Source organism: Capricornis sumatraensis, chromosome 7, assembly GCF_032405125.1.
Source record: "Capricornis sumatraensis isolate serow.1 chromosome 7, serow.2, whole genome shotgun sequence".
In the NCBI taxonomy this organism is placed as follows: domain Eukaryota; kingdom Metazoa; phylum Chordata; class Mammalia; order Artiodactyla; family Bovidae; genus Capricornis; species Capricornis sumatraensis.
This window is the reverse complement of record NC_091075.1, coordinates 97,109,144-97,124,720: the sequence shown is the minus strand read 5'-3', so window position 1 is coordinate 97,124,720 and position 15,577 is coordinate 97,109,144. Positions and strand designations below refer to the sequence as shown.

At 36.4% G+C, this 15,577-nt stretch overlaps 1 protein-coding gene across 1 annotated transcript in view; it reads left to right on the top strand.

Moving 5' to 3' along the window:
- The window catches only part of ANTXR2 (ANTXR cell adhesion molecule 2), a 166,379-nt gene that overhangs the window by 82,522 nt on the left and 68,280 nt on the right, over positions 1–15,577 (top strand). The window contains exons 13-16 of the mRNA XM_068975726.1: positions 7,147–7,191; positions 8,101–8,193; positions 13,920–14,087; positions 14,380–14,460. Of these exons, the coding sequence (XP_068831827.1) occupies positions 7,147–7,191; positions 8,101–8,193; positions 13,920–14,087; positions 14,380–14,460 (387 nt within the window). The remainder of the gene's footprint in view (positions 1–7,146; positions 7,192–8,100; positions 8,194–13,919; positions 14,088–14,379; positions 14,461–15,577) is intronic.

The following is a 15,577-nucleotide window of genomic DNA, read 5'->3' as shown; positions in this document are numbered from 1 at the left end:
TTCAGAGCCTCCCTCTCCTTATATTTAAAATAAGCATAGTAACTACATAGCATTGTTATGAAATGAAAGAAATATAGAGTGTGTGGCATATGCCAGCACCAATAAAATGTGGTTATTGTTAATAGTATTAACAGCACACCGATGAGCCTTGGGTCTGTTTCAGTTTCTGAAAGTGCTGTTATTTGTTGTGGTGGTGGTTGTGTCTCTTAATCTGCAAGATCAAAATATTATTTATGCAGAATTTTAAGGGTTTTTTCCCCATTGTTAACAATGCAGAAAGTATACTTGCCAGGATTTCAAAATCAATTTAAATTTATAATAAGTCATACATTTAGTCATACATACAATTAATTACACATTATTGGAAAAACAAACCCTAATGTTCTTTTCTGAAATAAGGTGAATACAAATACATGTAGACATATGGCCTACTTAATTACGTAAAGGCATAGAAGCAAAAGACCTGTTGGAAATATTGTGATACATATTTTATCTTTATCATTCTATTAGAATTTTCATTTTGGAAACTACCTATAGTGAATCAAATTTATTTCCCAGATGAAGAAACTTAGCATGGGCTTATATTTTCCCATCTGTCTTTGAGTTCTTTAGCTCTTGGATTTTATTGGTCAAAAGAGAAATTTGATACTTCACTTTCTTTGGAACTAGCAATATTTTATTTTCATGGAAATCTTTATCAGTTATCATTTATATCTTTTTTCTCCATTAAAAAAAAATTTAGAGGTTGGCTATGAGCCTTTGCAAACATTCTCAACTAGTTCCTTCAACTCACTTTCATTTATGTTTTTAGTATCTGTTGTTTTCACAGCACTTTATTAGGCACTGTGATCTTATAAAGAAAGAGAAATGATATTGCCCCGAAGAAATCAACACTTCTGAGGGGTAGTTGAAAAATTCCAAAATAAATATGTAAAGCCAAATTGATGAAGCATGAATGGTTCAACTGGGTGGTAATGTTTATATTGTTCAAAGTTTTAAAGTTTCTAGATAATGGAATGGAAACTTGGTAGACTGTATGAAGGATGGAAGGGACTTAATATGGAAATGGTCATTTTATTGGGGGTAGCATAGGGGTCTTCCGTTAATCTGGAATTAGAGGTACACAAACAGAGATTTTGTAGATAGAGTGTTAGGGCTGAATTGAGGGCCATGCTAAGGCATTTGAATAATGAGCGTGCAAGAGGACTCATGCACTGAAAAAGGACTTTTTGTTTTCCGGGTTGTGGCTGATAACAGATAAAGAGTCTCTGATAAAGAAGGTAAAAATGCCTCCATTATCCTGTTGTGAGGTTGTCAAGCAGTGGTTAGATGAGGATTTTAAATTGAAACTTGATTTGCCCATATCGATGCTAAAACTTGATGCTATGCAGGATAATGAGCATGATAAATATGACATAAAAAAAGAGGTGTTATGGAGGTGGATGTTCAGTATTTCTCAAGGGGATATAGGCGGCACTCGTGTAAAGAACCTGCCTGCCAGTGCAGGAGACATAAGAGATGTGGGTTGCATCCCTGGGTTGGGAAAATCCCCTGGAGGACAGCATGACAACCCAGTCCAGTGTTCCGGCCTGGAGAATCCCATGGACAGAGGAGCCTGGCAGGCTACAGTCCATAGAGTCACAAAGAGACACAACTGAAGCAACTGAGCATGCACACGCACATAGTAAAATATAGGATTGGGGATACTGTTTCAGTTCTCAGAAATTCATATACCAGTACAAGATATACATGTAGTAACCAGAGTAAATTTAAAATCCTCACAAGGAAATGAAATGAGTACCGTATATTAAACTTAGACTTAGGAATGGAGGTACCTTAGGCTCTTCCCAGTGAAAGAACGCTAGAGCACTTTATAATAATTTGCAAAACTGAGTAGAAGCGTGATGTGTAAGGTTCTTCCCAAAATTCAGTAATTCCTTGATTTCAGTTGTGGGCACTGGAGCATTTGATCCATTTTGACTAGAGAAAAGATCAATTAAGCTCCTATTGCAATCAATTAAACTTCTCGAGAGTCCCTTGAACTGCAAGAAGATCACACCAGTCAATTCTAAAGGAAATCAACCCTGAATATTCATTATAAGGAATGATGCTGAAGCTGAAGCTCAAATACTTGGCCACCTGATGTGAAGAACCGACTCACTGGAAAAGACCCTGATGCTGGGAAAGATTGAAGGCTAGAGGAGAGGGCAGCAGAGGATGAGATGATTGAATAGCAGCACCGACTCAATGGACACGAATCTAAGCAAACTCAGGAGATGGTGAAGGTTAGAGGAGCAGTCCATGGGATTGCAAAGAGTCAGGCACAACTTAGAGACTGAACAGCAAACAACAAGCTTAGAAGAATACTGACCTGGCTGCATAGATCAGAATGAAGGGTGAGTGAGAAAGAAGCAAGCTGCATGTATAATTTAGCTACAAGTAAAACATGTAGGGGCTTCCCAAGTGGCTCTAGTGGTAAAGAACCTGCCTGCCAATGCAGGAGACATAATGAGACACAGGTTCAATCCCTGTGTCAGGAAGATCCTCTGGAGGAGGGCATGGCAATCCACTGCAGTATTCTTCCTTGGAGAATCCCATGGACAGAGGAGCCTAGCAGGCTGCCGTTCATAGGGTTGCAAAGAGTCGGACACAGCTAAAGTGACTTTGCACACACACACATACAAAGCTTGTAGTCACTAATGCCAAAATAAAGCTATGTTAATTATAGATCAATCCTAGTTTTCAATATGTTATGAATTAAAATGCATGGAATGAAGGTGAGGACTGCCAGGGGTGCATCTGTTTTTCCTGAGTACCATGCCTTTAATTAATGGTTTGGCCACACTTAAAATGCTATTTATCAGTTCTAGAATCTACACTTTGAGATATTGTACAAATGAATACATACTAAAGAAACTGACCAAGATCACCCAATATCTCAGACCATTACATGAAAAATGATTGTGAGGTTTAGGTCTCAGATGATATATGGTTAGTATTCAAAAACAGGAAACTCTGTCTTCTGGAATTAAAAATAGTTGTCTCTGTGTGTGTGTATACATTTCACACTGTAGGATCAGGGCTAAAAAGTGGAAACTACGAAGAAGGAGGCTTTGGCTTCATTTAGGGGAAAAATTTTCAAATGATATGGGTTCCTTGCCAGTGGAATGAATTGCTTCGTGAAGTAGTGAATTTCTCTTTATTGCAGGAATTCAGACATAGTTGGATGACAACTAGGTGGGGATTTTTCAGAATAATGAAGTTCTGGTTGGATGCATTGGGGAAGTTGAAAAATATTGTACTAGATATTTTTAAGGTCCAAAGACTCTCGAGTTCATGATTTTAGGTAATGATAGTGGGAATGGATATGAGAGTTGGATTATAAAGAAAGCTGAGCACCAAATAGTTAATACTTTTGAACTGTGGTACTGGAGAAGACTCTTGAGAGTCGCTTGGACTGCAAGGAGATCCAACTAGTCCATCCTAAAGGAAATCAGTCCTGAATATTCACTGGACTGATGTTGAAGCTAAAGCTCCAATACTTTGGCCACCTGATACGAAGAACTGAGTCATTAGAAAAGACCCTGATGCTGGGAAAGGTTGAAGGTAGGAGGAGAAGGGGCCAACAGAGGATGAGATGGTTGGATGGCATCAATGGACATGAGTTTGAGCAAGCTCTAAGAGTTGATGATGGACAGGGAAGCCTGGCATGCTGCAGTCCATGGTGTTGCAAAGAGTTGGACACGACTGAGTGACTGAACTGAACTGAACTGAATGGCAATGGAATGTAAAGAATCCTTCCTTCTTCCTGTCATCTTCCTCTCCTCCTGCCTTCCCTCCTTCTTTTCCCCTCACTTCCTTCCTTTTCCTCCCTGCTTCCTTCCTCTTCTCCTCTCTCCTGCCCTCCTTCCTTCCTTTCTTTCTTTCTTCCGTTCTTTCCTCATTCTCTCTTCCTCCATTTTCTTTTCTCTTTCCTGCCTTACTCCCTTTTCTCTCTTTCTAACTTCCTTTCTTCCCTTCTTTTCTGCTAGACACTTTGCTACGTTCTGGGAATATAATTAGGAACAAAGCAGACATAAAATTCATTCTCATAGAAGTTACAGTGTTTTGGAGTTGGATAAAATTATCAATTGTGATCAATGCTAGGGGAGAAAAAACAGGCATCTGTGCATATTAAGGAAATCTGAACTACTTTGAGAAGACTGGGGAATTCATGGTGGGGAAAGGAGAGGAAAAGATAGGAATGTGGGGAGAGAGAGACAGACGCACACATACACACTGCAGAGACTGGAATATTTCAAAAAGTCTGTTGGACATGGTAAATGATTTGGTTAAGTCATTCAGAGGCGAGAATAAATTATAGATTATGAGAAAATTTTAAGGCTGCAATTTCAAAGAAAATGATTTACTTGAGAGAAACAGGGAAGACAGGAAGAAGAATTAGCTTATAAATGAAGGTAATTAAGTTGGTTTTGACTCTGTTGAGTGTGAAATATTGACTGATCTGGTTTTCATTTATTTTGGACATGCACGTTGATAATGACATGCGTGCTTCTTTTTTTTTTTTTGATTTGCCATACTTGTATTAATTTATTTTCTAGATTACTGTTATTTTATTTTTAAATTTTGTTTTATTATTGAAGTATAAGTGGCTTTACAGTGTTGTGCTAGTTTCTGCTGTACAACGAAGTGAGTCAGCTCTACGTATACATATATCCCCTTTCTCTTGAGCTTTCCTTCCACCCTCCACTCCCATCCCACCCCTCTAGGTCATCATAGAGCAGCGAGCTTAGCTCCCTGTGCAGTTTCCCATTGCTGCTGCTGCTAAGTCGCTCAGTCGTGTCCGACTCTGTGCGACCCCATAGACGGCAGCCCACCAGGCTCCCCCGTCCCTGGGATTCTCCAGGCAAGAACACTGGAGTGGGTTGCCATTTCCTTCTCCAATGCATGAAAGTGAAAAGTGAAAGTGAAGTCACTCAGTCGTGCCCGACTCTTAGCACCCTACCAGGCTCCTCCGTCCATGGGATTTTCCAGGCAAGAGCACTGAAGTGGGGTGCCATTGCCTAGCTCTCTGTTTTACACATGCTAGTTACATACGTCAGTGCCACTCTCTCAGTTCGCCCCACTCTCTCCTTTCCCCTCGCCTTGTCCACATATCCATTCTCTGCATTTGCATCTCTATTCCTGCCCTGCAGATAAGCTGAGTGCTTCCTTCTTATAAAGGAAATGCATCTGTAGCATGCTAACCTTTGTCTTATTTTACTACAGTATTATTTTAAATCTTTATCCTCTCGGCATTTATTTCTGGGCTAAATCTCAAATTTCACAGATTTCTATCCTTCAATATTTCTATCCTTCAATATTACCAAAATGATATAATTCCAAATGATATATTACCAAAATGAACTGGAATTTTACGTTTATTGATAAAATGAACTTGGATAATAAAAGGGTTAAGTGAAAATAACAGTATTTCTTGTAGCATTCAAATGCTATGATGAATTAGTTTGAGATTCAATCAGATTAAATTACTGTCCAGTTATATCCATGTGATTGTGTTTACTGCCTGTTTTTTTCTTCCTGAGATTTAGATCTAAACCAAAATTAGAATGATCAAAGTAATATACATAAAAAAGATTGAGTCAGTTCTCTAAATATTTTAAAAAAACCTTTCATTATGGAAAATTTCAAATATATGCAAAGAGAGAGTAAAATAATGAATCCTCCATGTCTTCTTCAAACAGCTTCAGTGATTCTCAATTATGGCTAATCTTATTTCATCTGTAACTCTATTCACTTCCCGCCTCAAATTATTTTGGTGAAAATTATATCAGAATTATATCATTAACCTGGAAGTGATTTAGTATATATCTTTAAAATATAAGCAGTCTGTAAAAAACATATTCAGGGATAGTTAGGGAGTTTGGGATGGACCATGTACACACTGCTATATTTAAATTGGATAACCAAGATGGACTTATTGTATAGCACATGGAACTCTCTCTCCTCAATGTTATATGGCAGCCTGGATGGGAGGAGAGTTTTGGGGAAAATGGATACATGTATATGCATGATTGAGTCCCTTTACTGTTCACCTGAAACTATTATAACATTGTTTGTTAATTGGCTATCAGTTCAGTTCAGTCGCTCAGTCGTGTCCGACTCTTTGTGACCCCATGAATCGCAGCCCAATACAAAATAAAAAGTTTAAAAAATAAATAAAGGCATACTCATGATAACAGGAAGATACTGGTGCAGTAAAAGAATTCTTTGATGATATTCATTTTCAAAGCTACTCTTTTAAAATTTTAAGCATCTAATAACAGATTTGAAACATTTGACCTTAAATGAAGTGGAGTAGTTATATTTTCAGAGTTTTCCTTCTTAGTTTACAGACTTGGATGTGTACCTGAATTATCAGAAGCCATTGGCACTTGGTCAGTCATTTTCTATCAGGATGGTATGAAAGTCCAGACACCCCAATACCAGTGAAGATCATTTAAATCAGATTTCAGTCTATATTCCTCTCACATAAAGAATTAACCATATCAGACTTCATGAAATCATCCACTAAGGAAAGGAATCTTAGCTGAGAGGTTGATTTGTTTCTAGGAAAAAAAAAGGTGGGGAAAGAGAGTACGTTCATTTCCCTTATCTCATCTAATGCAAGCTGATTTTTATATCATCAACTTGAAAAGAATCATCGAATCACAGCAGGAAGACTTTGCTAGTAAATACCCTCTCCATTTGAGGGAACAAGCTGTAATCTAGAGAAAACTGTTTGCATTTTAACATTAGAAGACACACCTAGTGAAAGGTATTTGACAGTTTTCTTGTTATTCACCTGAAAAATGAAGCTATAATGTATCTATATCATTAAGATAAAATGAGTGAATGTGCTGGTTGGTTAGCTAGTTCCTTAAAAAAAAAAAAAAACTACTAGTAGTTGCTAGTTAGTCAAAAGCTAGTTAAAAAAACCCAGTTTCAAAGGGCGATAGGGGCATAAGTATTGAGAGGCTAAGTTGATCAGGGACATCTTTGGCACCACCACAGTATTTTACTAATCTAATTATTTTATACATTCTTATTGTCTCTTCTCGATGCCACTGAAGTTCCTACATTTAATTTTTTTTTTTTTTTGTACAGGTTATCAAGGATCCTCCTCCACCACCACCTTCTGCACCAAAAGAGGTAAATGAGTGCTTAATAAGTGATGCGGGTATTTTTCTTGTGTGTGTGTGTTTAGATATTATACCCAGATATGATCAGTTACGCTGTTGTTAGGTAACTCTGATATATTGACTTTTGAGTTTATGAAAGTCACTTGTTATTTTTTAAACCTTGTGGTTTCTTTTACATGTTAGAAGATGGGACCTTCATTCATTGATAAACATAGACTGGCCATCAGGAGCAATAGTACATAGAGATTTAATTTACTTTTTATACCAATATGTGAATAATTTGCTGTTACTTTATTTACAAAAAGTTGGAAGATCCAAGCTTGCAGTTTAAAGATATTATTACTTTCTTCAAAATTATTATTACTTTTATACCATTGCTATATGCTATATTACCATACTATTAATATAGTATATATTAAATATTATGTTAGTATATAGCATATACTAGTAATATTGTGTTAGCAAGAAGAAACATGACATTGTGCATTTTCCAAGCTTCTCAACTACCTTTTTAGTACCAATTTTGCAGGGTTCCAATTTACACATATGTTGAGACTTTAAACGATTATTAAAATGTGGTCCTAATTTTAATGTTTTATCTTTTTACATATGAAATGATGAATAAGTCTGGAAAAAACAAACGAAGTTCATAGTTAAGGAGCAACTTCTGGTAGCCTAGTAAAATAAGGTAGATTCCATGAATTGTGGAATGAAAGGTGCCCTTATATTCTGTCAAACTTCACTTGAAATTTATACATATAATCGGAAGTGTATACACATGTGCTATGTGTAATTTTTACTATATTTCTTCCATATCAGTGGTATTATTCAGAAAAATATCTAAATGTGAGCCAGTTCTGACTAAGTAGCATTTTAAGAAATTAATTAAACACATTTTAAAAAACTTGTATCTGCATAGGAGGAAGAAGAACCTCTGCCTACCAAGAAATGGCCAACTGTGGATGCTTCCTATTATGGTGGTCGAGGTGTTGGAGGAATTAAAAGAATGGAGGTTGGTATATCTTAAAAAAAATAGAAGCTGCTAATTTGGAATATATATTTTTAGAACTATTAAGCCATGGAAACTACTTTTCACAGCTCAATTTCCCAATACCATCCAATTTTTCTTAACATGTAGTATTTTTTGGGGCAGTTTTTTTCCACGGAATAATTCTAGCCATTTCAAAACTGTGCAAGAACTGACTTCATTAGCCAATGGACTGCATTAATAAGACACTTGAATTCTAAAGGGCAAAACAAAATTAGGGATTTTCCTCACTGTTTTGGAAAAAATGACTACAGAGAACATCAGCTTTGAAGAAGCCAACTACTTAAAGTTGCAACAATGCTTGTCTTTGAAAAGATTCAGTAGTTAAGTTCTGTTTGGGGAGGAAAAAATGTTAAAATATTCAGTAGAGTGGATATGACCCTATCACAAATGTAGAGGAAGTACCTTTAAGGCTTTTAAAAAATAGCTTTTATATTGTAAAGTAATTATCCTCCAATTAAAATAAATAAATTTATATTAAAAAATAAAAGTAGGTTTTAGTTGCCACTTATGTATAATCATAATTAATATTAAATATCATTTATAGAGTGTATTAAATTTTTAGACTGGCACAAAGTATGGATTAAAATAGAACTTAAATATTATATCTTAAATATCAAATGAGGTCGTCTTCTCACCACAGACATATTTTTCAATGTGATGGAATAATTAATAATAAGCAAGCCCTGTCGGCACTGACCTCTTAACAGTGGCAGAGATAAGCCAGCCTCTCACCCAAGGGAGCAATTGGAGGGATTTTCTCATTTATATCATGACTTTATTATTAAGCACAGATCCTGGCAAAGCATGTATATAAGAAGATGTATGCAGGGGGAAACCGGTTAGACAGGAATTAGCGCCATGTGTTAGTAGTTGTCTTTGAATGGAGTGATTTTCAATTTGTGTTCTGTATTTCCCTGCTTGTTCATGACCTATTTGTCAGTGAGCATGTACTAATTTATATCAGAATATCAAGCCGAATTCCATTTTGAAATCCAGACATATAGAATGCCACATGACAGTGGGGTTCAAATACATTGCATACGTGCTCAGTTGCTCAGTCGTGTCCAGCTCTTTGCCACCCTATGGACTGTACCCACTGGGCAACTCTGTCTATGGGATTCTCCAGGCAAGAGTACTGAAGTAGGTAGCCACTCCCTTCTCCAGGGGATCTTTTCAACCCAGTGATGAAATCCAGGTCTCCTGCATTGCAGGTGGTCCTTTACCATCTGAGTTCAGTTCAGTTCAGTTCAGTCGCTCAGTTGTGTCCGACTCCTTGTGACCCCATGAATCGCAGCACGCCAGGCCTCCCTGTCCATCACCAACTCCCGGAGTTTACTCAGACTCGCGTCCATCAAGTCAGTGATGTCATCCAGCCATCTCATCCTCAGTCGTCCCCTTCTCCTCCTGCCCCCCAATCCCTCCCAGCATCAAAGTCTTTTCCAGTGAGTCAACTCTTCGCATGAGGTGGACAAAGTACTAGAGCTTCAGCTTCAGCATCATTCCTTCCAAAGAAATCCCAGGGTTGATCTCCTTCAGAATGGACTGGTTGGATCTCCTTGCAGTCCAAAGGACTCTCAAGAGTCTTCTCCAACACCACAGTTCAAAAGCATCAATTCTTTGGCGCTCAGCCTTCTTCATAGTCCAACTCTCACATCCATACATGACCACAGGAAAAACCATAGCCTTGACTAGATGGACCTTAGTCAGCAAAGTAATGTCTCTGCTTTTTAATATACTATCTAGGTTGGTCATAACTTTCCTTCCAAGGAGTAAGCGTCTTTTAATTTCATGGCTGCAGTCACCATCTGCAGTGATTTTGGAGCCCAAAAAAATCTTTACCATCTGAGCCACCTGGTATATTTATTCTTATTGAAAACACAAGGAGCTGTGGCAGATTTTTGTTATTCCAATATTCTAGTATTCCAGAGATTAGAAGTCTCTTTCTACAGGAAAGAAAAGCATATGCACGAGCTCCTGAATGGGTTCCAAGTTAAAAGGCATATTACTGGAATATGGTCAGGAAAGCCATGGGGCCATGAACATCCTTGAGTAACTCACATTTCAAGTTTTAAGAGTTATTGATTCTTTTATTTAAAATTTAGTTGAATTGAAATTTATTTGTGTTTTAGTTTTGACTTAATTAATATGAAATTACACTGCCCTTTCTTTTTAGCTGAAGAAAATTTATGAGAAAGACTCACTTACTGTTAATAAATCAGAGTCCATTTTAGTCATAGATCTTTTTTTTTTTAAGTTTTTTCTATAATGTGGACCATTTTTAAAGTTTCTATTAAATTTGTTCAATTTGTTTTACATTTTGGTTTTTCGAAACAATATTGTTTGTTTCTATTTTACATTTTGGTTTTTTTGGCTGCGAGGCATGTGGGATCTTAACTTCCCGGACCAGGGATCAAATCTGCTCCCCCTGCATTGGAAGGCAACGTCTTAACCAATGGACTACCAAGGAAGTTCCCTAACCATGGATAATTTTGGCTACATTTTATGGACTACTCCATCAGTGAGATGGAAATAAGGATGGGAATGATGAAAAAAATGAGCAAGTAAATATGGGCATCACAAAGGGGAAACACAATATGTAAAAATACACAATAAAAATATACTGAGAATTAAGCACCATTAGACTTTTTCAAGCATGAGTTTATTTAAACTTGGAGAGGAAAAATAGAAAACATACCTTGTTTTAAAATCATGCCTATTAAAATCTGGAAAGTATTTTCCTTAATAAAAAAAATACCTTAAAGGGAAAGTAAATGGAATTATAGAAATGATGTACATCTGAATTAAAAAATAAGTCTTTGTAACTAAATGTTGTTTTAAGCCAGTATAGGAATTTTAGTAGAAAGTCTTTCTTCCTTCTCCTTTACATTAAATATTTAAACACTATGGTAATGGCTATTTGCAGAAAGCTGGAGCTGAACTGATGTTAATAACAGCTGTTAGCACAACTGATCCACAGTACTTGATGACTTCACATGTGTTTCTGGCAGTTCAGCAGGAAACTGTTTTTGTTTCTTTTCTCAGTTCTGAAATTGCTCCTTTATGATACAACCTCTGAATATGCTCAGAAATTATGGAATTTCATTGTTTATCATGAAAGCCAAATGGAATTGGAAACATTTAGCTATCAGACTTGCACTTTTTAAAAAAATAGTCAAAAGTCAGATATATCAATTCTGTTAAGGCTGCCTTTAGCAATCTATTCTTGTTATTCTTTTATCCTTTTTGGCTATCTCAATGTGGTCAAAATAAAATATTAAAATTTATACACATAAGCATGTATATATATTTAATTGTTTTTAAGAGTTTAAGGAAAACTCTATATAGTGTTTCCTAGCTTTAGAATTTGAAGTTGAGTGAGAATTGATTGTGCTATTGTTTGTGGTGATGATGATAACGATGAAACAGCTATGATGAACTAAGAATAATGGATTCATGTAATGCATTTATTTTAGACCTCAGCAACTATAACTGGGGCTTCCCTGGTGGCTCAAAGGTAAAGAATCTGCCTGCCAGTGAAAGAGACATGGATTCAATCTCTGGCTTGGGAAGATTCCCTGGAGAAGGAAATAGCAACCCACTCCAATATTCTTGCCTGGAAAATCCCATGGACAGAGGAGCTTGGCAGGCTACAATCCATGGGTTGCAAAAGAATTGGACGCAATTTAGTGACTAAACAACAGCAACAACAATTATATATTGTGTTGGCCAAAAAGTTCACTCAGTTTTTTCCATAAGATGTTGTAAAATGGAATTTTCCACTAACCTAGTATCATATATTTAGTTGTTTAATAGTTGAGTCCTTAGAAATGCCATGTTGTGTGAGAACTCAAGTTCAACTGTCTTCGTGTTCTTTATCTGAGAATGGTGCCAGTGTTATTTAGAGGAAGGATACAATTACCATTACCTCTGTGATATCAACTATGAATGCTGCACTAGTTAAAATCTAAGTTAAAAATCTATAGCTTCTGAATGGTCCTAAATTTTACCTACTTCTACTCCGAATTACTTCTCTATGTTATGATACTATTTGACTATGTATCTTATTTTTCTTTTTTTTTTTTTTCCCTTATTGAGACTTTACAACTGCAGGAGATGGGTCCTGGTTTTAGAATTTTTTAGTTCAATTTAGATATATCTAAAGATTTTTAAAGTTTTAATTAATCTAGGCGAAGACACTGACTTGAAAGAGAAGGTCATTTCTCTGGAAAGAAAGCCAACTATCCAGCTCTAAAGGTTTAATGGTGTTTAAAACAATTTTAACAACCTCATAAAGAACATTCTAGTACCACTGATCACACTGAAAGTTACAGATACATTTTAATGACTCAACAGGGTCCACTTGAAATTGAAAACCTATTCTAAAATTGTAGTTAAAAAAAGGTAAAAACATCTAAGTAAGCCTTATCAAAAAGCTATGAATAGATCTTTCTATGAACAGTAATCATCTGTATTCCTGTCCACTAATTCAGGTCATTAAAATGCTTTTAGAAAGCTTATTAATCATTTTTTCTTTGTAGAAATTACTTAACACTGGTGAGTCACTGTGTGCCCAGGACAGGCCTTCCTGTTTCTTTTTTGGGCTTCACTTATCTTCATCTTCTTTGGTAACATCCTTGCTTTTTAGACTTCTCTGCTGCTCTTGGATGAACAAAACCTTCCTCCAGGGGCCACATCCTCTTCACATGCCCACACTTGAAAAAAATTTGGCTCAGATTTAGCCAATTTTCATTGAAAAATAAAGAAAACATCACTTGACCTTGCAGTTTTTTTTCAGTGTCCAGGGTTTTCAGAGAAACAAATTCCCCCAAATTTGTAGAAATCTCTGATGTCTCTGAATTCTTCTCTTCAGAGTCTTTTAAGATTTGTCTTCCTTAATGAAAAATGTGTATGTCAAATAACCATATCCATATGAGCAGAGAAACTGAAGACTGAGAGCTGCTTTACAAACTGAAGATAAAACATACATAATTATTTTTACTTCCAAAGGCGAAAGTTTAATCATACTTTTGTCCTTAGTCAAACTTGATGGAAACTTTGGAAGGAAAAGTTAGCTCCTTTTATAAAATATATTTGTAAAATTCTAACCTAGTTGAAACATCTTGTCCACTTCAGACTAACATGTTCAAATCCCTGTCTTGCTACTTACTGTGTGGCTTTGGGCTCATCACTTAACCTCTCTGTATCTTTGTTTCCTCCATGGGAAGCAAAAAACACAGTATCTACTTCATAGCATTTTTTGTATGGATTAAATGCAGCTTGGCACATGATAATTATTCAGTAAATGCTAATTATCATCATCATTACCATCTATTTCAACCATTGTCATCAGTATTTAGGGGTGTGTGTTTAGCTAGAAGGAGAACATACCTAGAGAATAGAATTATAGATTTCCCTTGTAAAATATGTTAACTCCTTATTTGAAACAATGGAGAAATTGTATCAAATTTAATCGATGCCAAATTTTTATAAAGGGTCTTTGTTTCTAGGATCTTGATACGAAATACATAAGGAGTGGTGAAAAATCTTAAATCTCAGAAGAGAAATTTAGAGTTAGGTTACTTACTCATCTTTTGACTTTGAGGTGATGAGCCAAGAACCAGCTGAACAAGAGTCTATTCTCCTAGGTCACTGTTTGTCTGATAGCAATATTTCCCTTTGTTTTAAAGGTTCGTTGGGGTGATAAAGGATCTACAGAAGAAGGTGCAAGGCTAGAGAAAGCCAAAAATGCTGTGGTAACCCTTCCTGAAGAACCAGAGGAACCCGTCAGACCGAGACCACCGCGATCTAAACCCACACACCAGCCTCCTCAGACAAAGTGGTACACGCCAATTAAGGTGACTGTTCAGACTTTGTGGGATTTAACTGCAGCTTCTAAAGTGTAATCCTTTTAGTCTCCCTGAAGGAGGACCAAGGTATATCAAACAGCAGGCATCCAATTTACCTTCTAACGACTAACTGAGTCATTTCTCAGCAACAAGAAACTCCGTTTTTGTTACTTACTCATTTAATTTATGAAAGAAATGACAGTAGAGGAAAAGACTTTATCTTCTTCATTTTAGCTCATTTATCTAGCAAGCAGAGGTTGAGTACATTTCCCAGAGATTTATAGATCATGTTTCCTTTTAGGGTCGGCTGGACGCGCTCTGGGCTTTGTTGCGGAGGCAGTATGACAGAGTTTCCTTGATGCGACCTCAAGAAGGAGATGAGGTTTGTACCTGGGATGTGTTGGGAAAAAGCTAGATTATTCTTTTAAGGATGAAATAATTGATGAGATTAATATTTTCAGTGCCAAGCTATATTTAATGTTATATGATTCTAGTGTGGTGTTTAAACTATCAAAACATCTAAATCTTAAGATTTTACTTCTAGGAGATGGAGATAATTTTAAAAACATCTGAGTTCAACCATTTAGAAAACCAATTTGACAAAATATTCCTGGAATATTCCTAACAGATCATTTACCCTTTGCTGTGACCATAGGTGGTTTGTGAAGCAGGCTTTTTCATTACCAAACCACTGTGGTTAATAAAAAGTTCTTGTATTTAATGAAGTTTGTGCCTCTGTTCAAATTAATGCATAATCTAGAGTTCTGCTTCTCAAACGACATATAGCAACTCTCTTCTTCAATATGCCAGACTTTCACTTTATAGGTTTTAAAATTGTTTTCATGCATCATCTTAGTTTTCTGTCCCCCAACTTAGACATTAATTTTCAACATTTTAAGTGTTGGGTATAGTGGTAACACTGAAGATGTATTAGCAAAGACAAGAGAGTGGTTCCAACACTCTTATCAGTAACCTTCTATATTCCTTTAACTCTCATGATTAAAATTTAGTTTTATGGCCTTTTCTCATTTGTACTAATTTTGACTAAATTCAATAATTTATAGATTATAAATATGCATAAGTAAAGCGTCTGATAATATTGGGGGGTACAGATGATAGCCTTTGCCCTTAAGAAATCTAAACTTTGGGATACACAGAAAAATAAGATTTATTCCAGAACATGATCTAAGCCGTATATAGATAAGCACCAAGTACTCTTGAGTACATTGAGGAAGAGACATTAACTCTTCCTGGAGGAATCTGGGAATGTTTCATAAAAAATAGAGGCCTGCTAGCTTTTGCATCAGAGAAGGCAATGGCACCCCACTCCAGTACTCTTGCCTGGAAAATCCCATGGATGGAGGAGCCTGGTGGACTGCAGTCCATGGGGTCGCGAACAGTCGGACACGACTGAGCGACTTCACTTTCACTTTTCACTTTAATGCATTGGAGAAGGAAATGGCAACCCACTCCAGTGTTCTTGACTGGAGAATCCCAGG